Source organism: Diabrotica undecimpunctata, chromosome 2 (genome assembly GCF_040954645.1).
Source record: "Diabrotica undecimpunctata isolate CICGRU chromosome 2, icDiaUnde3, whole genome shotgun sequence".
NCBI lineage: Eukaryota > Metazoa > Arthropoda > Insecta > Coleoptera > Chrysomelidae > Diabrotica > Diabrotica undecimpunctata.
Window position 1 is genome coordinate 58,079,969 of NC_092804.1, and position 24,902 is coordinate 58,104,870.

At 32.0% G+C, this 24,902-nt stretch overlaps 1 protein-coding gene across 5 annotated transcripts in view; it reads left to right on the forward strand.

The window, feature by feature from the left end:
* Hcs (holocarboxylase synthetase-like protein) overlaps positions 1-22,123 on the forward strand; it is a 161,093-nt gene extending 138,970 nt beyond the window's left edge. For all 5 annotated transcript variants that reach the window (XM_072522975.1, XM_072522977.1, XM_072522974.1 and 2 more), the window contains exons 7-11: positions 2,430-2,625; positions 5,449-5,943; positions 6,318-6,900; positions 12,692-12,905; positions 19,505-22,123. In XM_072522975.1, the coding sequence (XP_072379076.1) occupies positions 2,430-2,625; positions 5,449-5,943; positions 6,318-6,900; positions 12,692-12,905; positions 19,505-19,682 (1,666 nt within the window). In that variant the 3' untranslated portion in view covers positions 19,683-22,123. The remainder of the gene's footprint in view (positions 1-2,429; positions 2,626-5,448; positions 5,944-6,317; positions 6,901-12,691; positions 12,906-19,504) is intronic.
* Positions 22,124-24,902: the final 2,779 nt, after the last annotated feature.

Below are 24,902 nucleotides of genomic sequence, written 5' to 3' on the forward strand. Positions count from 1 at the left end.
TTGGAATCAAAGATCCAAACGTTAACTAATCATCTTCCAAGTTTGGAGCGTCTTTAAATCTTTTTGTTAGAATTCTGTGTAGGTTTATCGTAACATTCCGCTACTCTTGTAGTTAACTTCTTGAAGAGCGGAGTAAGGCTGTTGATCATAGTAACTCTAATGCTCAATGTATAAAGGGGCAAAATCTCTCGCAAAGTTGCTTTAGCCTTACACTTTTTTTTAATTCTTCTATTTTTTGCATGTTTTTCTCTTTGCTGGCGAGTCTGATTTTTTATTCGCTTCTTGAATCGTTGTCTTTGCTTTTGCTTCTTAATATTCTCCCTATTTTGTTTTATAGGGTTTTTATATACTGACTGGAGTCATTTATATTTGATATTTTATTGGCTCTTCTTTTTCGATTATCTTCCTTTATTCGGATTCCGCATTCTGATACTGTATTTTCTTACATTTTATATATTTCTTAAAACCCCTCTCCTGTCTATATATTCTCGTCAGCTGGCTCAACTTACAACTAAGAAACAAGTTTCTAAAATGTTATGTGTCATATGTATGACTATATGGATGTGAAACCTGAATCATAAAGGTTAGTATGATAAACAAATTAGAAGTCTTCGAGATGTGCTCATATCGTAGAATGCTCAAAATTTCATGAATTCAACACATCTGAAACATAAAAATCTTAAACAGAATAGGTCAAGGCAAAGGTGACTTGATGAAGATGATCATCATCATCATCATGCAACCTCTTCTGTCCACTGCTGGACATAGGTCTCTCCCATTTTTCGCCACTCTTCACGGTTCTGTGCTTCTTGTTGCCATTTCTTTAATATTTATAGAATTTGACATTCGTCCAATGTCGTCCATCCAGCGTGTTGGTCAACACGATGAAGATGATAAAAAGGGAAAAGAATATCTGGGGCATATAATGAGAGGTAGTAGATTCTAGATACTGAACGGAATTATTACGGAGTATTATTTAACGGATAGTCAACGTAAAGATCAAGAGAAAAAGAATAATTGGTAGGAAAAAATATTCATGGTTTCGAAACCTTCGTCAATGTACTGTATATGTCGGCAAATAGTGATGGAGGCTACCAACGCCTAATTTGGGCAAGGTCCTCAAAGAAGAATTTGGGAATCAAGATATCCTTAGCTAATAGAACCTATACTTTAGTTGGTGAGTCTATCGGTGGACCATATAACTACTGTGAAAAAGGCAATACCTTCATGCCACGATCGACCAGATCCACGATGTGAAACGCTAAAAATCCAAAGCCGGTAGACTCGTCGAATTCTCAAACACCTGAAAACATATCGTCCCTTTATTGAACATATTTTCTAGAAATACAATATCCAAATCATAACTCTTTCTTACACCCTATCTAAAATCAATTCATTCTTCGCAGGATACTCCACCATACATCGTGCTCGCTACCGAATATCTCTGCGCCACAGACTGGAACCTCTGCAGATACTTTTTGATAATCAGCGTTCCTCACTTAGCTAACCTAGACATCAAATTTAATATTGACAGAGGAATCACAGACTAGCAAGAACTGACAAATCAACCAATTGATACATCAGTACCATAACTAAACTTCAACGAAAAAGAAGACTTCAGTAATTCAAACAATCGAAACCTCCTCGTCAAAACAGAATACAATGGTCGCTCAGCACAGATCAAGGTTGAAGTGAATACCGTCAAAACCAATCAATGGCGGGAGATCACATCTAGATTGGATTACCGAGGCAATTGCGCATTCTGGAGAAAATTCAAAAGCCTAACTAACCAAAAAACATCAAACCTATCTTACCTGCTGAAGAACAACCAAATTCTATATCCACACGAACAGAAGACACAAACCTTAAAAATATATCTCTAAGACATCTTTGTTACTCTATAAATCTATGATTTGATCCTGCCTTTTGTGAAACTACTGAGAGATCAATACAAGAGATGCTCTTGGAACTTCTATGATATTGCAATCACAGCACCTGTGGACCGACAAATCCTAGAAAACATTTACCAAATTTGCTGCTACCACATCCTGACAATATCCTCAGCAAATGTGTGAATTTCTGCCAGGCAAATCCTTGGAAGGTGTCAATACTATCATACTCTCTAAACAGAGCAAAACTTTGTCCACCGATGACTCGTGTAGGCCGATATCTCTACTTAATGTTCTTTATTCTTTACGACTCCTCCATGACGTGAATATCTCCATGGCTATAGGTTTTCGCCTCTAGATACGTTTAGTAGTTGAGTTAAACGTAACCAGCAGCCTTCACCTAAAGAAGCTCGCTACAAGAGTAGAGAAAGGTTAAAGTGGGTATTTGAAGTTATTAATATTGATAATTTAAAAACATAAAAATTAAATTTTTATCCATTTTCTGAAAATTAACTCATCTAATGGTGTGTTATGTTTTAGATATGTTATTTACGATTTACCGACAGATCCTAAGCAATCCATGTGGAACGATTCCACTGCTTTAGTGGTGGTGTGTGGAAATGTTCCACCGAATTTGACATCCCAATTATTACAGTACTTATTAGATGGAGGTCAGCTGCTGTGTCTTTGTAGCGATTTTCTTTATTGTGTACTACATACGTTTACAACAGCAGAGGTAAGTTAAACCAAAGTATTTATTTTCTTCGTTTGGCGCCGCTCCTATAGAGATTGGATATGGTAATGGCTAGTCTAACATTATTAACTACTCTTCTAAAAAGATTATTTGAACTACAGTTACACCATCCCTGCAACTTCCGTGTAATTTGTTTTTGTATATAAAATGGTTTCTTTTAAGCTCACTGTAAACTTAGCATTGCATTAGCAGTAAAATATCTAACATGAAATTTTTGTCACTTTTACACTTCTCCTAATTAATTTGACATACTGGGCGGAAGCTAACCGCAAAAAATGTGGGTAATAGCTTGTAATTAATTGCCGCAATGGAAATCATATTAAACTGTCCATATTGGCCGGTTAAGTTTTTTAATTTATTTGAAACTTTTTTATTATTTTAAACATATGAATAACTTATTTTATTTATAAACTAATATTTTTTAAACAAAAAAATTTTTTTTTGTCTGACAGCATTTGTCCCCCATGGCGATAACACATGTTTTTTTCAGAACGGCCGTCGGGGACATGCGTGTCCGACACATGAAGCACGCGCGTGTGACGCGTTTTCGTGTTTAGACTGGTAGTATCGTGGAAACTGCAGTCCGGCGAGGTTATAAAATATGTACGTGATAGTTTATGAATAATTTCGAGTTAGTTTGTGAATTTATTAGTTTTTATTTTTTGAATTTAGTAGTTTCGAGTTTAGCTTGTGAATTATGGGTGAATACGAACGTGAACATGAAACATTGCAGATATTGTGGGACGAAGTTCTTTCTACAGATGAACACATTTTTCGCCGGATGTAAGCGACTACGAGCCCTCAGATAGCGAAAGTTCTGATTCTAATGGTCCCGTGATGCCAAAAAAAAAAGAACAAGATTGCCTACTTTTGATAAAAAATGTCAGCGGGTAACAAAAGTTATAAAATTTGACCAACAAGTAAACGTTTCTCCAAAATCAGAAATACAAAGTAATAATCAAGACCCCAACCATCAACGTCTAGTTGCATAAATATGGCATCCACTAATATAGACCACATAATTGAGTCAGTAATAGCACAACATATGCACTATATTGATGATGAATCTGAACCCTCGCCAATAATAAATTTTGAATGGGGCCAGGTAAGAGGTAAATTTTTTGAAAAATATTCCTGTTACTATAAATGATTCAGGAATCAAGGCAATTGTTTACGAACAATATGAACAGACTCCATATTTTTTTACAAAATGAAGATAACAGATGAAATTATTCAATTATTTGTTCGGGAAACCAATATCTATGCACATCAACAAAAAGCTAAAAATACCTCTAAACACTCCCGAGTTCAAACTTGGAAAGACACCACGGAGAATGAAATGGAAGCATTTCTAGGATGCCTTATGTAGATGGGATTAGTTCAGCTTCCTTCCCTTCCTGTCCACTGATCAAAAAAAGTTTGTATCAAAATTCACTAAAACATGTTTTGTCAATAAACCGCTTTGTAAGTTTTGTAAAAATGTGGCATTTTACGAACAACGAACAAGCTGATATGGACGACAGGCTACATAAAATCAGTCCCTTACTATCAAAGCTACAGGAAACTTTTCAAGCTTCCATAGTACCTGGTGAATATATTGTTATAGATGAGACACTTGTTCCTTTTAAAGGAAAGCTAAAGTTTAAGCAATATATCTCGAATAAACGATTTTAATTTGGAATTAAACTTTTTAAACTGTGTTTGAAGGGGGGTTATTTATATGACCTAAACGTGTACTGTGGAAGAGAAAAAGAGGTTTCAGAAGAGCATTCTGTTCCATCTCAGGTTGTTCTGAACTTAACCAGAGACTTGCTAAACAGCGGAAGAACCATTGTAGTGGACAATTATTACACATCAGTAGAATTGGCACAAAAATTGCTAGAGAATAAATAATACCCATATAATTAACACTCTTCATAGCAACAGAAAATTAAACCCAAAAACTGTTTTGCAAGCCAAATTAAAACGTGGAGAAGTTATTGCAGAAGAAAGCAATACTGTCATTTTTGTAGAAAAATGGAACGACAAGAGGGATATCCTTATGCTAAACACAAAATTTTTACCGGAAATGGTGGTGGTCAATAGACGTTCAGGTGAATTATTGAAGCCCAAAAATGTGCTGCAATACAACAAACATAAGGCCTATATTGATTTATCAGGTAACTTTATTATTTAAAAACAGTTACTGTAAAATCGTTTTTAGATCAGATGAAATCTGGGAAGAACAGTTGCCAAAAACAAAACCCCGAAATCAAAACTGTATTGCAATAATGTATTATTTACCTTGTCATTTTAAAAAACATGCATCTACCTCAAAATAAAGATTTCTGAAATGCTAAAATATTTAATTTTTTTAATTGTAAAAAATCCTTCTTCAAACCTATCGTAGACACCCAAACCAATTAAGGTCCATATTGTCCAATACATGCTCTCACAGCTTACATATAAGTTAAACGGATCGTCTAACAAACGCAGTGAGACTCGGCTAGAAGTGTGAACTAACCTGCCGGACAGCATGTCCCCCACGGCCACATGCATGGAAAACAATATATGCAAATGGGGGACAACGTTTGTCCCCCATGGCACTTTACGTGTTAATGAGTGTATAACCTTGCTTAATCCAAAATACTTTTCTCTAATTTTTTTATATTTCTTTAATTTATTCACAAGCATTAAGCATTGTTGTAAGATTTTTTCGTTTACTATTTTATATACCACAGCTGTTACTTTCCACTTGTCTGCTAAACTCTTCTTACCACAACGTTAAAGAGTGCCAAAGCGATATAAAACATACTTTGATTTTAGGTGAGGGAACACGAGTTGGTAAGATTTAGTTACGGTCAATGGACACAGGTAAAAATGATGCATCACATATTTTGTTACCAAGCATCGCCGACCAAAAAACAGTTCTCTAAAGAATCGGACCATTCAAATCAAAGCAGCGGGAATGGGTCCAGTCCAGTAGCACCAAGAACCCCATCAGCCGTAGAAATACAGCACAACGGTAAGGATTACGTTATACAAGTTCAAATTCTTGGGACTGAGGAAACATGGCAGACTCCGAGCTTATTATTGGCTACAGTAAAAGGGAGTCGTGGGAGGGCGATTTTTTCTCAGGTCCATTTGGAGATTAATCCGGACCAATTTGAGGATGATGAGAATAAGTTTAAGGCTTTGAAGGAAAGCGATCAAGCAAGAATTGAGATTTTAAAAGATATTTTGGTGCATCAGTTGGGTATAGATTGTACTGAAAGTAAGGAATTAGAATATACTCCTGGATATTTCTTGGGAAGGCATGATGTAAGTATAAATATTCAAAGGATACAATCTTAATTTTACAATAATTGGTGCTATTAGTTGATGTTTATCTAATATATAGTACTATATACAGTCAACTCCCGTTTATCCGTGGGGTTGAGTGGCACGGTTGTCGCGGATAACGAAAATCGTGGATAAGCCGTAACTAGAAGTCAAATATGTAAATTCAAAAAATAAAAATGTAGTTTCACTTAAAGCTTTAATATACAATTTTCAATGTCTACTTATATTTTTACACTTTTTGAAAGTATTCTGTCACTTAAACATTTTGTATATTTTTCGTTAGTAGCCTTTTCTAAATTTTCTGAATTCATTTTAATATGTAAAATAGTAAAAGGCTTATTATTTTGTTTCAGCTGAAGCTTAAATTATTGACGGAATGTAAAGATATTACAGATATGAGATTGGAGAATAGCAAAATTGTGTTAAAATTTTGTGGCAAGGATGAGAAACCAGACCAAGCAACTTCCAATTTTATGCCAATATTTATCCATACATGTCCTTCCAACTTTTCTACCGTAACATACTTTGAATCTTTAGCTACAGAAGAAATCGGAAGGTTAGTTATTTACTCCGATGTAATAACGGGATCACAAATTTTATTAGAAAAAAATCTTACCCACGGGATAGTTGTAATACCTAGACAGCAGACTCAAGGAGTGGGTAGATCGAATAACAAGTGGATTAGCTCTATGGGTAGTGCTCTCTTTTCTTTACAAATAATTATTTCTTTGAATTCTCCTCTCGGCAAAGCGTTGCCTCTAATTCAACATCTGACTATGGTTGCTGTGGTGTCAGCTATTAAAAAAGCTGTCGGTGATAGCGAATTAGATATAGGAATAAAATGGCCAAACGACTTATATGCTGATAAATCAGTAAAAATAGGAGGATTAATCGTAAACTCAAATGTTCAAGGTGATACCGTTGGAATTGTTATTGGTAAGTCATTCTAATTAAAATTTTTTTTTGAGAAATACTTTGTAACATTTAAAATTAGTTGATAAAATATAATTTAACATATCGTTTGATATATTCTGCTATAATCTAGAGTCTATGCAGTAGTAGTATGTCATTTTAATTTCTTGGACGGAAAATTTCGCCCTACGCATACATTGTAGCTGCACCTGCAAAAACATACAAATAAAAAGGTGCCAAAAATAATGTAGTGCATTTATGGAAATGGAAATTTCAGCAATACGTATTTTAAATTCTAAGAAATCGATAACATCTTTAAAGCGTACAAATATTCCATAATATGCTAATACTTGATCTAAAAGATATACTCTTCTCATTAGTTTATTACAAATATGGAACTCTGTATGTTTCCCATAGTTGATTATCTTATTTCAGAGTTGTATATTCATCTCCCTCGCCTTCTGACTTCACCAGGACCCACAACGTCCCATTTTATGTATTTTAACTCCGTTTCCAGTACCAGTAACTTTTCCTCCGATGACAATATTCTTACCTACATACATACTTATACAGTGTGAACGTTTGGATTGGAAATCCCAAAATATCTCCGTTAGATAACATTTAAGCAAAAAGCGTCAGGTCAATTTTTAAATTTGGGGTTGAGTTTACCGAAAGTACAAGCTGAATATAGCCGCAAATGTCAATCATGAAATAAAATATTTCGGTTTAGCAGTGTTGGGATGTTTTTATAATGCATATGTTGTATGCTTCAAATACAAAAAGGGAAAGCTTTTAAAAAATACATTTTGAATATACTATTTTATGACTTCCGCAATTTTTAATTTATATGAAACACTAACGAGTAAATATTTATCTCTTTCGAGATTACTTACAAACATCTGTTGCAATCTGTCAACTGCTGTTTTGACGATTGCCAAATCTATCCCCTAATCTATCAAAGGGCAATTGCCAAAAAAAATTTCTAATAATTAACTGCAATTAATCTCCAAAGAAACAAATATTTACTCATTCTTGTTTTATATAAATCAAAAATTGCAGAATTCATAACCTAATATAATCAAAATGTACTCTTCTAAAGCTTTAGTTCTTTATATTTGAAGCATACAGCATATACATTATAAAAACATGCCAACACCACAGAATAATAAACAATCAGAATGCCCACTCTGCTTGTCAAGATAAGTACGCGCATATCGTTCGTGCAGAGGAATCAGCCATGTTTTAAATGGAACCAGTGCTGATCAGTGATATTTTATCTGGTGTGCATAGAACAATTAACCCGGTTTAATTTATTTACGGCAATTATAGACATAATATGCAATATTTTATTCGTACTTATTATTAATCTCTAAAAATTTAAATTACAGTTCTGTCGTAGCTTGTCACAAATTTCTCACTTCGACTCTGTGTTTCCGTTTAAAATATGGCGATCGCGTGCTGACAAACTTTAAAGGCGGCATCTGAGAGTGGGCATTCTGATTGTTATTTATTCTGTGCCAACACAACTAATCCCAAATTTTTTGTTCCATGTTTGAGATTTACGGCTATAATCAGCTTGTACTTTCGGTAAACTCAACCAAATTTAGTTTTGCTTTCATTTTGAATAACCGTAACTATGATGACGCACGATGACATCATGATGATGTTATCCATTTGTTTTTTAAATGGAAACCGATATTTTGTTCTTCTTCTTCTTCTTTTTATGTAGACATGACTGTTTGTTTTTGAATGTGCCTTTAGTAAGTTCTTTAGTCGTTCCATCGTTTTCGCGATCTTCCTATTAATCGTCTTCCTATTGGGAAACAGTCTCGCTGTCTTTACTCTAGTTGTTGTCATTTGGCTTATATGATTGTTCCATTCTAATATTCTATTTCTTACCCAGTCCCTGATGTTCTCCACCTTGCATCTACGTCGTATATCTGTACTTCTAGCTCTGTCACATAGTGTCTTACCATCATTTTTTTTTAAGAGATGTCTGTGTCAGGTCGTGTTTCTGTCGCGTATGTCGATTATTAGCCTGATGACTGTTTTGTAAATTCTGCCTTTCATTTCTTTCCCGATATTTTTATTTCTCCATATTGTTTTATTCAGGCAACCTACTGCTCTGTTTGTCCTATTTACTTGATCTTCCACTTCTGTTTTGAGCTTTCCGTAGCTAGATAGCGTGATGCCTAGATATTTAAACTGCATTACTTGTTCTATTATCTGAATTTCAGCTCCAATGTACATGTTAGTAAATTTGCTGTTATAACCATACATTGTGCCTTTTTGGGAAATTGGCATATTAAATTTTCTCTCGGTTATATTTAACTGGTGCAGCATACGTTGTAAAACATCTTCACTTTGAGAGAGTATTGCGTCGTCTGCATAGCAGATTATTTTAACTTGTTTTTCTCGCATTTGGTATCCTTTTTTAGTTCCTACTTTTTTTTATTATTTCATCATTGAACAATAGAGAACTCAGGGAATCTCCCTATCTTATTCCATTACCAGATACAATTGGGTGAGTTAGTTCTCCATCGACTGTTACTTTGACTGTGTTGTTTTGGTAAATATTTTAGATCTTTTTTATTATTCCTAAAGGTATCTCTCTTGCGTGCAATAAGTGGATAACATCCTTTAAGTTGACCCTGTCAAATGCCTTCTTAAGGTTTACGCAAGATAGATATGCCGGTTTGTTGTATTATAATGATTTCTCTTGCACTTGTCTTATTATAAATATAGCGTCGGTGCATGATTTTCCCGACCTAAAACCTTGTTCCTCTGCTAGTTATTCAACTAGTTTACTAGTTGTTAATTTTAGTGTTTAATAAGTTAATTCCTTTGTAATTTTTCGAGTCCGATTTGTCTCCCTTTTTGAACACAGGTATTAGGATGCTTGATCTCCATTCTCGTGGTATTATGTTTTGTGCTATTATTTTTTGGATTAGTTTTAATAGTTGTTCGGTCAGATCTGGTCCTCCGTACTTTAGGAGTTCATTCGGTATTCTGTCTTCTCCTGGTGATTTTCTATTTTTTAATTTCCTTAATGCGTCCTTTACCTCTTCCTCCCCAATATTTATTTCTTAGTTTGTCGTCACTTTTGGTGTTGGTGGTTCATTATCGACCTTTAGCAAATAGAGATCGAAAATAGTCTGCTCATGTTTCCTTCTCAATGTGTTTTATTTTTGTTAGTTCATTCATCTCGTTTCTTTGTCCTCTGATCATTCTCCATATTGTTTTGTGTACCATAGAAGTCGTGTTCTATCTATTTTGGGAAGCTTTGCCAGTGTTCCTTTTTTATTTGGCTGACTAAAGTATTCCTTTCATTTCTGATACGTTTATAGTATTTTTATGCCTGTTGTGTTTGTTTTGTTCTGTATCGTAAAAAGACTTTATTCTTTGCTTTACTAGGCTATGGTCGCTACCTACATCTGCTAAGTTGCATCTTAGTTCGGTTATTTTTGATGGATGTATATCTCTGTTGGTTATAAAATAATCTATTATAGATCTTTGCCCACGGGTGTTATTGAATGTATATTTGTGTTGGCTTTTGTTGTGAAAAAAGTGTTGTTAGTTATTCGTACAGAATTTTATCATCAGTTCTCCATTTTCGTTTTTAACATTCTCGAATAGGCTCGAATAACTATAAAGGAGAGCAATGTTACGAAAATTCCGTAAGATTTATCCCATATAGAAAAAGTCTCTGACGAAAAAGAAGAAGTAGTTCGAGAACATTCAAGATGACATCGAAAATTCATGAAATGTAGTTAAGTTTGGAACGTTAGAATATATATATATATATATATATATATATATATATATATATATATATATATATATATATATATATATATATATATATATATATATATATATATAAACAGATGTTTTTGACAGTTTAGAACAGTAATAGCACAGAATAAATAACAATCAGAATGCTAACTCTAAGGTGCCGCCTTTGAAGTGTGTCAGCACGCGATCGTCATATTTTAAGAGCATAGGCGCAAAATTTCGGGCCAATGCTTTTTAAATGCATTAATTTTTTTCGAATCCTGAGAAAACTAATAAATATTTTTGAAAAATTTAAACGCAGAATGAAAGAATACATTATTACTGAGGGCCGAAAGTCCCTGAAAACGTCTATATTGTTTATTTTAATAAGTTACAAGGATGAAAAAGAAGAGACAATTTAGTGTGATTTTTAATTTCAAATATCTCATTCAAAAAAACGTTTTGTTTATTCTAAGGGACTTTCGGCCCTCGGTAATAATGTAATCTTTCATTCTGCGTTTAAATTTTTCAAAAATATTTGTTAGTTTTCTCAGGATTCGAAAAAAATTAATGCATTTAAAAAGCATTGGCCCGAAATTTTGCGCCTACGCTCTTAAACGGAAACACAGACTCGAATTGAGAAATTTGTGACAAGCTACGACAGAACTGTAATTTAAATTTTTAGAGATTAATAATTTAGTAAATTTGAAATAATTTAATTATTCTTTAACTAACAGTACGAATAAAGTAGTGCATATTATGTCTAAGGTTGCCGTAAATAAATTAAACCGGGTTATTTTTTCTTTGCACACAAGATAAAGTTTCACTGAACAGTAGGTACTGGTTCCGTTTAAAACATGGCTGATTCCGTCTGCGCGAACGAGATGCGCGTACTTATCTTGACAAACAAAGTGGGCATTCTAATTGTTTATTATTCTGTGGTAATAGTATTTTGAGTTTTGAAGTTTATTGTTGTCATTGAGGTATTGTGAACAAGTATTGTAATATAATTGTTGTTCTGAATAAAGTTATTTTCAAGAAGTTTAACAATATTGTAATTTTACAAATTCAACAGCCATTATTATTAAGTAAAATGTTAATAATATTGACTTACGTATTAATTTTAAAGTTACACTTTGTCCCATTCTTTTTTCTTTGATGTTTTTCTAGGGCATTTCTCAGGGGCTAAAAGTTTTTTTTAAGGACTAATGGATATATCTGATTAAAAAAATAAGAAATAAACGAAATCTTGTTTACTTTCTTTCTTGTTTACTTCTTGACTTTTTCTGTCGAATATAAATGCGACCTTTAACTTCGACGTAATTTTAATCTAAAAAAAGTTAATTCTAATAAATAAAAACTATACAGGGTAATAAATAGTGTGTATTATTTTGTATGGAAATCTTAAATAAAAATTTTATATATCTTTATATATAAAAATCTCGTGTCCCTGTGTTTGTCCAAGCTAATATTCAAAGACCACAGAACCAATTGCAATATAATTTGGTTAATTTTTAATGTAATATTAATTGCCTATTCGAGCGTTAAAATCCCCCAATATTGCCATCTTCAATTGTTCAAATCCACCCCAAGTTCAAAAGTGCCCTCTCCTCTCCTATTCGTAACGCAGTATTTGAAGGCTCTCGCACATCCTATATCTTGCCCTGACTGTAATAATACTTTTAATGGTTTGGTCTACGACGATGTTGAATGGGGAAGGGCTAAGATATATATCCTTGTCGTATGGGCATTAATTTGCACTTTCTCATATAGTCATGCATCCATTTTTGCTACTCGATTTCTTATGTTTTAATTATGTTATAATTCTAAAAGTTTAAAAGGTTTGTTAGATATTAGGTATAAAAATATAAACAAAAACAGTGCGTAAATGATCCGAAAACTGTTTTATTTTTTTTTTGTCTATTCTCTTCAAACATACTACATTATGCATGCTCTAAACTAAATAAAGAAAACTTTAAATCTACTTTTGGTGTTCTTTAATAATTTTGATTATTTTAAACATCTATATAATATATTTTAGGTTGTGGTGTAAATTTGGATAATGCTAATCCAACAACATGTATAAATGATCTCATTAGAAAAAGAAATGAAGCTAAAGGAACTAATCTGAGACCTATATCATATGAAGTCTATTTTGCCTCGGTATTTAATGAATTTGAAAAACTATTTCTTACCATACAGGAAGGAAACATGGATGATTTTTATGACCTCTATTATCAATACTGGTTACATAAGTAAGTAAGCTACTGCATTAAGCCCACGTAAACCTGCTAAAGGTGTATAGAGGTGGATTATAAATTCAGCACTTTATATTTGACATTCTGTATCTCTAGAAATTGTTGTGATTGTAGATGTTGATGTAGGTACCCACATTATTAGTTTATTAAAATTATTGGATTATTTTAAACGAGCAAATTTTAATTCATTTTGAAATACCGGATTTTTGAACCGTTTTTCAAAGATTAAATCATTTTATTGTTGTCAATTGTACTATTTCTGTTAAATTTTCTATAATGGCTTCTCAGAATTCTCAGCAAACAAATTCGGGGTTGTAAATCCCAATTAACTCGTGTTGAAACACTCTGTTTCAAACATAACTCAAAATCATTTTTCTAGTGTAAAACTACCAGATATTAAACCTTTTTCAGGCGACGTTCAAGAATGGTATTTAATCTTTGATTTATTTACAGCACGGCTTTTAAATATTGCCAAATTAAAATCGAATAACAAAATTTTTTATTATCTTAAGAGTCTTCTGAGAAGTTAACCGCTACAATTAATTGAATCGTTAACTGTGACTAATCAAAATATAGAAATTGCTATATCAACACTTAAAACTAATTTCGAGGAGAACAAAAATAAGCTGTTAAATTCGTTGTATTGTACATTATCCGATCAAAAAACTATGACTAAATGTAATGGTCATGAACTAAGGACGTTTCATATCACATGTAAAATACATTAGATTTAATTAGAAACTTAAACTTTCCGGCTGAAATTAATTTAGAGACATACCATCTACTAATGGGCTCTTTGAATTTTTGCAAAAGCTGTCTAATGTATTAGATAATTTAAATATATTTGAATCTAACGCAAAACCTAGAAGTAATAATAATTGTAATTTTGAAAGGAACGCATCTATAGTATTTTTCATATAAAAATGCGTGCACGTCATTTAAGATTTACGACGTCAGAACTCCACAGCGTTGAAAAAACATCAGAATAGTAAGTTAGTGAGGAATTTTTGTCAACTATTTGTCAAACTATTATATTAACAGTAAATACACTTACTTTATTTAATTAGTTTTAAGATTACTGCAACACACTAAAATACGTAAGAACACATTTTAATACAAAATTATATATTCTAAATTTTAAACTTACCACTTTTAGAGCATTAATAGTAAAAACGTCCCGCCATTATTTCTTGTTTGCAAAATTTTTTGCTAATAATGTATCGCTCAAACTGTTAAGGTTTCCGAAATAAAGTTAAATTTGTCAATATTCGAAAATAAAGCTGCTCATCCATTTTATTTTTAAAAATAATTATCCAAGCGAGACACTTCCCTGACATACAAAATACCTTACGTATTACTTGCTCAGATTGCAAAAACCCTTCGTTGAATATCAATGCATTGTTAAAGTAACCTTCATTAATGAAACGGGTAAGAAAGGTAAAACATAACAACGATACATCATGCTTTTTGTAACATTTATTATGCCTTATTAAGTATGTACATAAACTTCAGAAAACAGTCATTGTTGTTCAAAATGAGAACCACCTGTTGCCCTGCGTCGTATTTCTGATGTGGTTACTTTTAACCTCAATTCTGCCCTTATAATGTCAGCTGCTTCAATAATCCTTTCCATTAAATAAGCTCTAGTTCGGATTGGAAGTTGAAAACAAGTTCTTTGAATCTACCCCAGATGTGGTAGTCACACGGTGTTAAATCGGACGATCTAGCAGGCCACAAAAACGGTCCAGTTCGTCCGATCCACCTATTGGGATAGTGATTGTTGAACCATAGCATACCGTAGCAGGTATATTGTTTTTTGTTTGTTATGCGTTCGGAGAATGACGATAGCTGATGGAAATTTTATGCGAAGAGTCAGTGTTGTAGGTTTACATTTTTATTCCATTCGTAAAACAGGGAGGTAGTACGCCTAGATAATTTTTAAACGTTGAATTGTCAAATATTGACAAATTTAACTTTATTTCGGAAACGTTAACAGTTTGAGCGATACATTATTAGTAAACAATTTTGCAAATGGCGTCCCCTATTATCCCTTAAAAAATTTCCATCGACCTACCAAACACCCTGTATATATATATATATAATATATATATAATATATATATATATATATAATATATATATATAATATATATATATATATATATATATATATATATATATATATATATATATATATATATATATATATATATATATATATATATATATATATATATAATATTATGATCAAATTGTGTAAGAAATCAAAACATAAACAAAATTCTTACTTTAAAAAGGCGGCAACCCTTTAAAACAATTTTGCCACACGCTGAACTGTCAAAAAATTTGAAGTATTCCCATATCAGTTGCGTACAATTGTCTAATATATTTAATTAAAATTATTATTTTGTGGAATATTCGACTTAAAGAGTTATTTTATAAAATTTATATTATTAATAATAACAAATGTTTTTGGTTATTTAATCAATATAATTCCAAAATTCCCAATATAATGTTGATTACATTTTTCTGATTATTATATCGTGTTGACGCCTATGAAAGATCGAGCAGTTCCGTATGGGTTTCTTATTATTAGCTGTGTTAGGAAAATTTGAACTCTAAGGTTGACGTTCTGGAAATTTTAAATATAAGTGACGTCACTTTATATAAATTGTGACGTGCACGCATTTTTATATGAAAAATACTGTAGAGTATCATTACATACAAACGCCGCGGAATCTCGCGGAATAATTTTTTTATAGTAAATCATGTATTTTCTGCATAGAGCGCACGCATCAGATATATAAATGCCAACAATGTTTGAATTTAGTTCCACAGGAACGACATAAATTTGTTTAATCCAAATCTCTATGTTTTAATTGTTTAGGTAATGTGCAGATTGTGTCTTCCTGTAAATCTTTGTCCATGTGCCAAGTATGCACGAAAAATCATCACTCTTTACTCTATTTAGACAATAGCGGTCAGCAGCGATATCAATCGCAAGGTCGAACCCACTATCCTAATAGTACTAACCATAATATTGTGGCTAATAATATTACTCCAAATGAAAATTCTCTTTTTAATCTTCAGCCAGTTCTACATCATTGTTTGCTGTGAATCGCAATAGTATTCATATTCTTCTGCCTACTGCACTAGTTAAACTTTACACACGAGACAACCAATCTTTAATCGTTAAGGCCTTGTTGGACTCGAACAGTATGCAAAGTTTTCTCACAAAAAATTTGGCCCAAAAATTACAGTACAATACAAGATTTCAAAAATTAAATATTTCTGATCTAGGAAGTAACAAAAAGTAGTGAAATAATTAATATAAAATTACATTCGCAGGTACATCCTTTCAAAATTTAGCGGATCCCTACTTCTGGGAACCTAATAATATTGATTTATTAATTGGCGCGAATTTGTATTTTCAACTTTTAATAGGAGAAATAATCTCGCTAGGGGCTAATCTTCCAACGCTAATGAACACTCAATTAGGATATGTTATTGCAGGTCCACTCATATCAAAGAATTTAAGTCATACCAACGCATTCTTTGTAACGCAAACATTTTCCTTTTTATCTCAAGAAAATACGCATTATATTCAAGATAAAGATGAAGAAAATAACACTAAAATGGACGCAATGGTCGACACAATCGACTATTTAAAAATTGATGTAAATAACGCTACCTACTAAATTAAAACGTATTACAATTTATGATTATTATCCCGTGAATAATTATAATACGTTTGTTTCGAATAGAGTGGCTAATATTGAGAATCTTAGTAAAAGTCTAAAGTGGAGACACGTTCACAATTAAATCCTGCGATTCTCTTGTCCAGCGGTGTATTTAATCAAAAGACATTTTCATTTTGGTTTCAGGTACCTGAGTTTTTGCTAAATCCCAAAATATATTTTGATCAATTTGATACCTTTAAGCAAATTGAAAATTTACCGGAAGTAAAGAAAATGGCACTATTAATTGTTAATCATTCACCAAATAATTAAATATCTATGTTTAAAAGATTTTCTAAATTTTCAAAGTTACAAAACGCAGTCGCTTGCGTATTTAGGTTTATGTATAATATGAAACATAATAAATTAATTAACTTATATTCTGTCAAATATATATCACGCTTATTAGAGAAAGAATTCGTCTTAGACAAGAAATTGCTCCCTCTTAATCATTTTTTAGACTCATCGGGAATTGTACGAGTTGACACTTACAAAATAAAAATATGGAGTTTAATAAGAAATTCGCTATATTGTTGCCCGCAAATGATCATGTTGTTACTTTGCTCATTAAAAAGGAACATTGTAGACTAGGACACAGTGGTCCTCAAAATGTGTGAGGCAGTTTGCGCCTACGATATTGGCCTTTAAGTGGGGTCAAGTATGTTAAACGCATTACCAAAAAATGCATTGCATGTTATAGATTCAACGCACAAGCCGCATCACAACTTATGTCTCCACTCCCATTGGATAGAGTTAGAATCCCGCGCGCTTTTTAAACCGTAGGTGTAGATTTTGTAGGTCTCTGTTTATTAGGACTTCTAGATTACACAAGGACCGAACACTTAAATGTTATTTTGCAATTTTTGTTTGCATGGCTATAAAAGCCATTCATTTAGAGTTGGTTAGTGAGTTATCCTCTAACGCTTTTTTGGCAACGTTTAAACGATTGATTTCTCATCGAGGCAATCCCCACACTATATATAGTGACAATGGTACCAACTTTGTTGGTGCCAATAATCAACTGAAGGAATTAAGTAATTTCTTCAAATCACATTTCGAATTTGACCAAATTAGAGCTTATTTAACTTATCTACCTTATCTAACTTAATCGCATTTCCTAAGATTCATGTTACTAATACGCCTGTTAACAGACTGCCTATCTGGAAACCAATGTCGAACATACAGCAACAATTTGTTAAACGTTGGTCGGTTGACTATTTAAATAACTTACAGCATCGTCCATAATGTCTCTTTCCCACGACAGATATGAAAGTAAGTGAAAATACACCTCCGTTACGGTGGCCGCTAGCAAGAGTGATAGAACCAATTAGCAGCAAAGATAGAAAAGTTAGAATTGTTCGTGTTCGTACTGCTGATGGAGAATATAATCGCTCTGTCTATTAAGCTGATTCCTCTTCCATTGTCTGAAGCCGATAGTCTTCTGTAGCACGGTCTACTGTAGTTGTGCTTAAGTAGTAAGTTTAGGATATTTCTAGCTGAAGGGATACTTCACCTAGCCCCTCGCTCCTCAATATGGATAAATTATGTGCATAAAATCGATCTGTTTCACAAAGACTTAGCTGCAGACTCTGTATTAGAATCTGAAACATTTGATACTGTTGGTCAAAGCTATGGGCTTTGGATAAATTTCTATAAGAAAGTTGTTACGCCTCTGGTATTAAAATAACTTTTACCTTCAAAAGATGTTTTTACTTACCGAAAACTTACACACTACCCACACTACCACAGAAAATCCAGGGTAGCAAACATTCAAAAAGGTGGTTTTACCTAACTAATGAAAATTTCGAAGTTGTCCCTCACCAACCCCCTGGTAGGCATTGCAATTATAATTTGAATGTAGTCTGTAAGAATCCAGGGTAGATTTTTTAGTATCAACTTGAATCTAGCGAGGTTTAGATGCTTTTAGTTTAGAGTAAAAACTCTATTGCATTTTATATAGTTATTGTGTGTCTTTATAGTTTAAAAGCTACACGTTTCGCAAACGCTTATTGTTAATTAAGTTTATTATACCTAAAGAAAACCTCATTAGTTCACGTTCTAGCTAGAGATCTTAAAACTGTATCAGTGCTATAGTGAATCTGAGGTTTAAATATAAGAACTCCACGAAAAAGCTTTGACCAGATCTTAAGTTAGTTATAGTAAAAAAGTTAGTCAATTAATTACATATTTGTTAATGCTTGTATTCTATTATTTCCACGTTAGTGGGTGGTCCTTCGAATTGTAATTAATTACATTGAATATTACGCTCTAAATGGTAGTAAGATCTTAATTTGGCCATATCTTAAGAAATGATAAGTATGGTTTTCTGCAGTTGATCGTTGAAGGTAAGATTAAAGGAAAATGATTATTGAGAATAATTCCAGTTGATGTTCGCCAACCTCCGATGAGGAGAGAACACATGAAGAAGAAATTTTAATTTTTGATAAAAGGGTGCGAATTATAGAGGAAAATAGCTAAACAGAAAAACGTTTCGTTTTTGCTGTGCTCTGGTAATTAAAGATCATGCGAAAAGTTCTTCTTTAAAGTTCAGTTATTACCAACCTGATTTACTCATATCCATATGGGTGCTAAGTTAACACATTTAATAGCATTTTAGTTCATATCCTATATAAAACTTAAAATGATCAGCAATAGGTGGTTGCAGCTATAGCACTGAAAGATTGGAGATGCATATGTTTGATTTTGGTATCTCTAACTACTAAAATTATAAAATAATAAATTGATTTTTAAATAAACTGGTATTTAGTTAAGTTTATTAATTTCTAGTTCATTACTATCATATAAAATAGTATTAACTGTTGTATTTCTCATATTATAATACATAACTCTTCTTTTTCAGTAATAGTGATGTGACTGTGCAAGTGTCAAAAGATGAAACCGAAAAAATGCATATAGTTGGTATCGATGATTTTGGATTCTTAAAAGTTAGAAACTGCGAAGGCGAGATCAGTACAATCCATCCCGATGGCAATAGTTTTGACATGTTACAAGGCCTTATCTCGCGAAAAATGTTTTAGATTGGTAGTTGTACTAAAGAATACGTTTTTATGATTTTTTTGTTTTTGAATAAATTCACAAATATCATTGTTAAAATATATAACGTTGCTTAAAGCAGTTTATATCGATTTTAAAATTCTCACAATTAGTTTTTAATCGAACGATGATACATATCAAAATGATAAAATTAATTGCATTGAATTCTGGTAAAATAATCCTCGTCACACGATATTTTACCGGTTTAGGGTTTCTCTACAGTCTATAATGGAATACATAATATAAAGCGTTTTTTTATTTCCAAAACATTCAATTCAAAGAAAAACATGATTATAACAGCATTTATAGGAAATAATTATTATTTATAACTTAATACTGGTATACTGGTGGGGTTTCTGCTAATTAAATTTATCTCACAGATTTAAATCTAAGTCAATAATATGCGAATATTCTTGAGTAATAATTGTTTCATAATTCTTAAATACGTTCGACAAACAGAATACCAATCGAGGTTCGTATATGAATCAGATTTGTGATATTTTAAATAGCCAACTAAAAATATACGGAAAATGACTCGACCATGCGATTTCCTCTCGCATCGTAATTCGTTTTCATGACTTTAATTTTAATAAATCAATTTCTTTTATTTACCTCTCACAGTTCTATTCCATGCAGTCTAGTGCTTTCGACAATTGTTTTGTATTTTGTATCTTTATTTTAATTGTATAGGTATTAAGTGGTTCAATGGGGAAATAAGTAATCCAAAAGAAAGTAATAAGTAACACAAAAAAAATTAACATTGTTTGGTAACTGCCGAGGATTTCAACACGCATCTAGGCATCTTTTCAATAAGTTGCTGAATCTGTTGCTGCAAGGTGCTGCATCTTCTTCAACTATATATGTTCCCATTCTTCATTCAACGCTATTTTCGGCTCTTTAATCGTTTCTGTCTCTTTTTAATCTTTTCCCCTAAAATGTCCCATAAATGTTCTAATGGATTTATGTCTGGACTAATCGGGAATAAGCGGGCCAATCACCAAAAAGGAATTTCGAGAGTATTTAAGTATTTCGGCAATAAATTAGTAATCAATTCCTTGTAGTTCGTTTTCTGGCTGATCTCTTGGTTTTCTGGAGGTGTGTTTTGGGCTAGGGGATGATGGGGTAGTTTTTGGAGTTTGGTTAATATACCAATTAACAGCAATTCATTAGCAATAAAATTTGCCGCCAACATGTACCCTGCACCCCTCTTACTTGTCGAGATATAGCTATGGCTAGCTTTACCTTAAAATTAGCATACCCACTGTTTCTCGGAAACGGCTACAGCAATAAATTTTTTCTTTCCGTAATAAATTAGCAACCAATTATGTTTTGGTCTGAATTCAACCGTATAAAACGGAAATGCGAAATTTACATACATCCCTTTCAATGCTTTACGATGATAGCATTGTTCTACCACGTTGGGATTTTTCCGGTTTAGGAACATCTATTAAATAGAATTTTGAGAGCGTAAATTATTTTTTTTTCAGCTACTCTCAAATTATTATAAATTGCTTAGGCCTTGTTGAGTCACAGAATTACATTAAATACGTATATTATAAAACTGATTCCTCAGCGCGACAGTTCTTTTATCATTATAGCATCACTTTATCAAATTCTTAGGTAACATTTAGAAGGATAAAAATAGAGTTATCGCTTCTGCTTAGACCGTCACATAGTTACCAAATTTGTCTTACCGTCAGGAGCTTGCGTTGCGTTTTTTGCAATATTACTAAGTTTTTTAATTTCTACTGGCACTAAACTGACTTTCTTCTGGATTGTTTATTGAGGAGTAGCTTGTTGAACTGCTTTTATCAGTAGTTTATTAAGTGTTGATATCTTCTCATCAACTCCACTGCGTAGATGGACTTTTCCTTTAGTTCTGATACGAAAATCTTCCCATTTGGATTTCTTGTTATATAATTTGTGTATATTTTGCTTTCAGTAACGCAGATACACTCATAGCAGCTATTATAAGAGAGAGGTTAGAAGAAAGATGATATTTTGATATTAGTGCATTACTGCTTCGCTGCTTGTGTTGTGCATTTTTACTGTATACAGAAGCCAAAAAAATCTTGGGAGTTATTCTATCGGCTGTACGAAATAATTTCTATAGGGAGTTTCCTAAATCACCATTCCGTTTTTATAATAATCTGATGATTTATTGAATCTGTATTCTATTTAAGATCTTTAACATAAGCGTATGAGTCAAAGTTAGGAAATAAATTTTTACAAACAAAAAAATGTTAAAAAATACTTAATAAATATATAAAAAATATATAATAAAAAGATAACTATTGTAAAACACTTTAAATATTGTTAAAATTACATAAAAACGTATTCATTTTTTTAATTGTTGTGAAATGTTTCAAGTCTATAGAATGTTCAACATTATTGTTCAAAAGTGTAAAATATTTTTAAGATAAAATCTTAATCAAAATTATGAGTTTTCTTTTTGTCAATACTTAACCTTACAATAACTTAAAATTGTTATTTTGTGTGTATGGGTATTTTTATTTTAATTTTCTTGTGTTAAATACATCGTATAAAAATTTACTTTTGTTGATTTTTATCATATACTAGCACTGGTTCACTCCAGGAAGGGATGAATAGGTGATAGATAGATAGATGTAATGAGGTGGCATTTGGAATATTCTACTACGACCTTTTTATATTTATTGTGATCCTATAAGCCTAGATTACATAATCTAGCCTGATCCTTTTAAAAGGTCTAATAGCTTCGAAACTGAACCTTTCATATAGCTCTTTACCGCTGGCTTTTGGCTTCAGGCTACCGTAACATTGCTACGGTTTCCTAGTTTATTTAGGGCACACTTTATATAAGCTTAGAGTTGCCCTTTACAGAATTTAGTGCCTTAATCGCTGGCTGACTATCTGTGAAGATGGCAATAATTGAACGGTGCGTTTTTTCTGCCTTTCCATCTCTTCCGTGCAGTGATGAATTAATAATAATAATAATAATAATAATGTTTATTTACTTCCCAATATACAATATACAACAATGTTACAATATGATAGTTCAAAATAATACAATTACAAATTAATTCTAAGTTAAATATTTTGTACAAACAAATAGTAGCAAATAAACAGAGAAGAAATTCCCTGATGAACCAGAGGTTGTGCTCAGGGATTACACTCATTTACACTATTCAATATTTGTTCTACAGTACCATTAGGTTGATAATACAAAAAAAAAATTGTTACAAAGTATTCTGTATAGTATTAGTTATATGATGATTTTAATTAAAAAAAGATCGCATTCAAAATTTCAGATCCACTGTTCTTGAGAAATTTTGTAAAAATGGATTTAATCATGTTAAATGAGTTGATTTTTCTTATGTAAGTTTTATACATCTCGGGTAAATAATTAAATATTCTAGGTGTTACGTCCCTCCACATATATACTCAGTTTATATTAATAATTTTTATTATTTTATTTTTATATTTTAATTCTTTACTTAACGTGTGTGTATGTTTTGTCATCGTAAATTAATACGGACCTGTACAGCCCCCCCTAATCTTAAGGGAGCAAGCTACGGGCGACACGCATATTTTTCAGTCTTAGTTTAGAGATAGTCCTGTATAAATCGTCGCGCTAAACACTCCAGTATTTGTGTAAATAGTACCCTGACCACGTGACATTGTGAGAAGATTTTGTTCCCGAATCGCCCAGTGCACTGAGGAAGAAGAAGTATACATCAACATCACAGCATCACAGGTACCGTAATTTTATTGCATACACACATAGTATTTATATTAATTGATAAATTTACCTATAACTTATTTTCATATTAAAACTAAACCAGCACCTATATAAATAAACAATTATGTGAATGTCTCTTATAGAACTTAATATTCATTCATTTGGTCCTTCGAGCCGGATTAAAATTAGTTTAAATAATTTATTCAATTAAAAACGTGATCAAATTATATAAATTTTTAAATATTTGGGCAAAGTTTCTTATCAAAGGTCGTTTAAAATCACTGAAAAAATTCCACTAGCCGTACACATCTTGCAACAGATGCGATAATCCCAAACGAGGGTATCTACCTGACTTATTGTTAAATCGAAGTACAGCCGTTGAAACTTTCCAAAAACGTTCAATTTCTGTTACAATCTACAATTTAGAATTCTTTAAATACAAGGGGTTTATATGATTATATATTTATTTTATATAACTTAGGAAATTAAAAAAAAAACGCAATATTAATTGAACTACTGGTTTTAAAAATATTTTATGCGTATATTTCTAGTTACAATTAAATAAATATATATTGATTTTGTTTAAATAATACTTGGAGTGTTGTTTTTTTTTGTTTGCTCGATTATACATACTCATATATAATAAATATTTATTCTTACTGATACTTATTGAGTTTCATAACTTTAAAAGTATTACATATATTACATATACGAGTACATATTGAATTTATTGAGATCATTCTTTAAAGGTTCTTTGTGTTACATAAATTTCTTTTTCTATATCTACAATAATGTCTTCTAGAAGTTCAAATAGAATTGTTCGTTTGCGTGCATTGAGAAACGTTGACATTTGTAAGATTAAACAAATGGAAAAGCTGGCAGAGGAAGTGTTGGTTGATGGTTCATTAATTCCAGGGTTTCTCTTTGCTGCAAAAGATTATGAAGCTATCAATACTAGCTTCAATAATCAGCATACTGAATTAATTAATTTAATTGCTGTCGAGGAAGACGCAAATTTGGATACGGAAGAAATAATTAGGTTTGAATTTGCCAATAGTATTAATAAAATAGCTTCTCTTTATTTTAAACATAATTCTTTATTAAACAATACTACTAGTGGAACTCAAAATGTGTCCCCTGATCCACAAATCAACTCAAAAACTAACGTAAATCTTCCTAAACTAAATTTAAGTATATTTGCGGGCGAGATTACAGATTTCCCCACTTTTATAGACTTATATAATGCTCTTGTACACAATAATTCTGATCTTTCTAATATAGAAAAGTTTAGTTATCTTCTGCAATCACTTAAGGGAGTACCTTACAATTTAATTAAAAGCATTAAGCTGCAAGATTCTAATTATATAATTGCCTACAACACCTTAATTGATCGCTATGAAGGTAAACGAGACTTATCTAGAGCATTATGGAAAAATATTCAAAATGCCAGTGTGGTTAAAACTGATGATCCTGTTTCACTTAG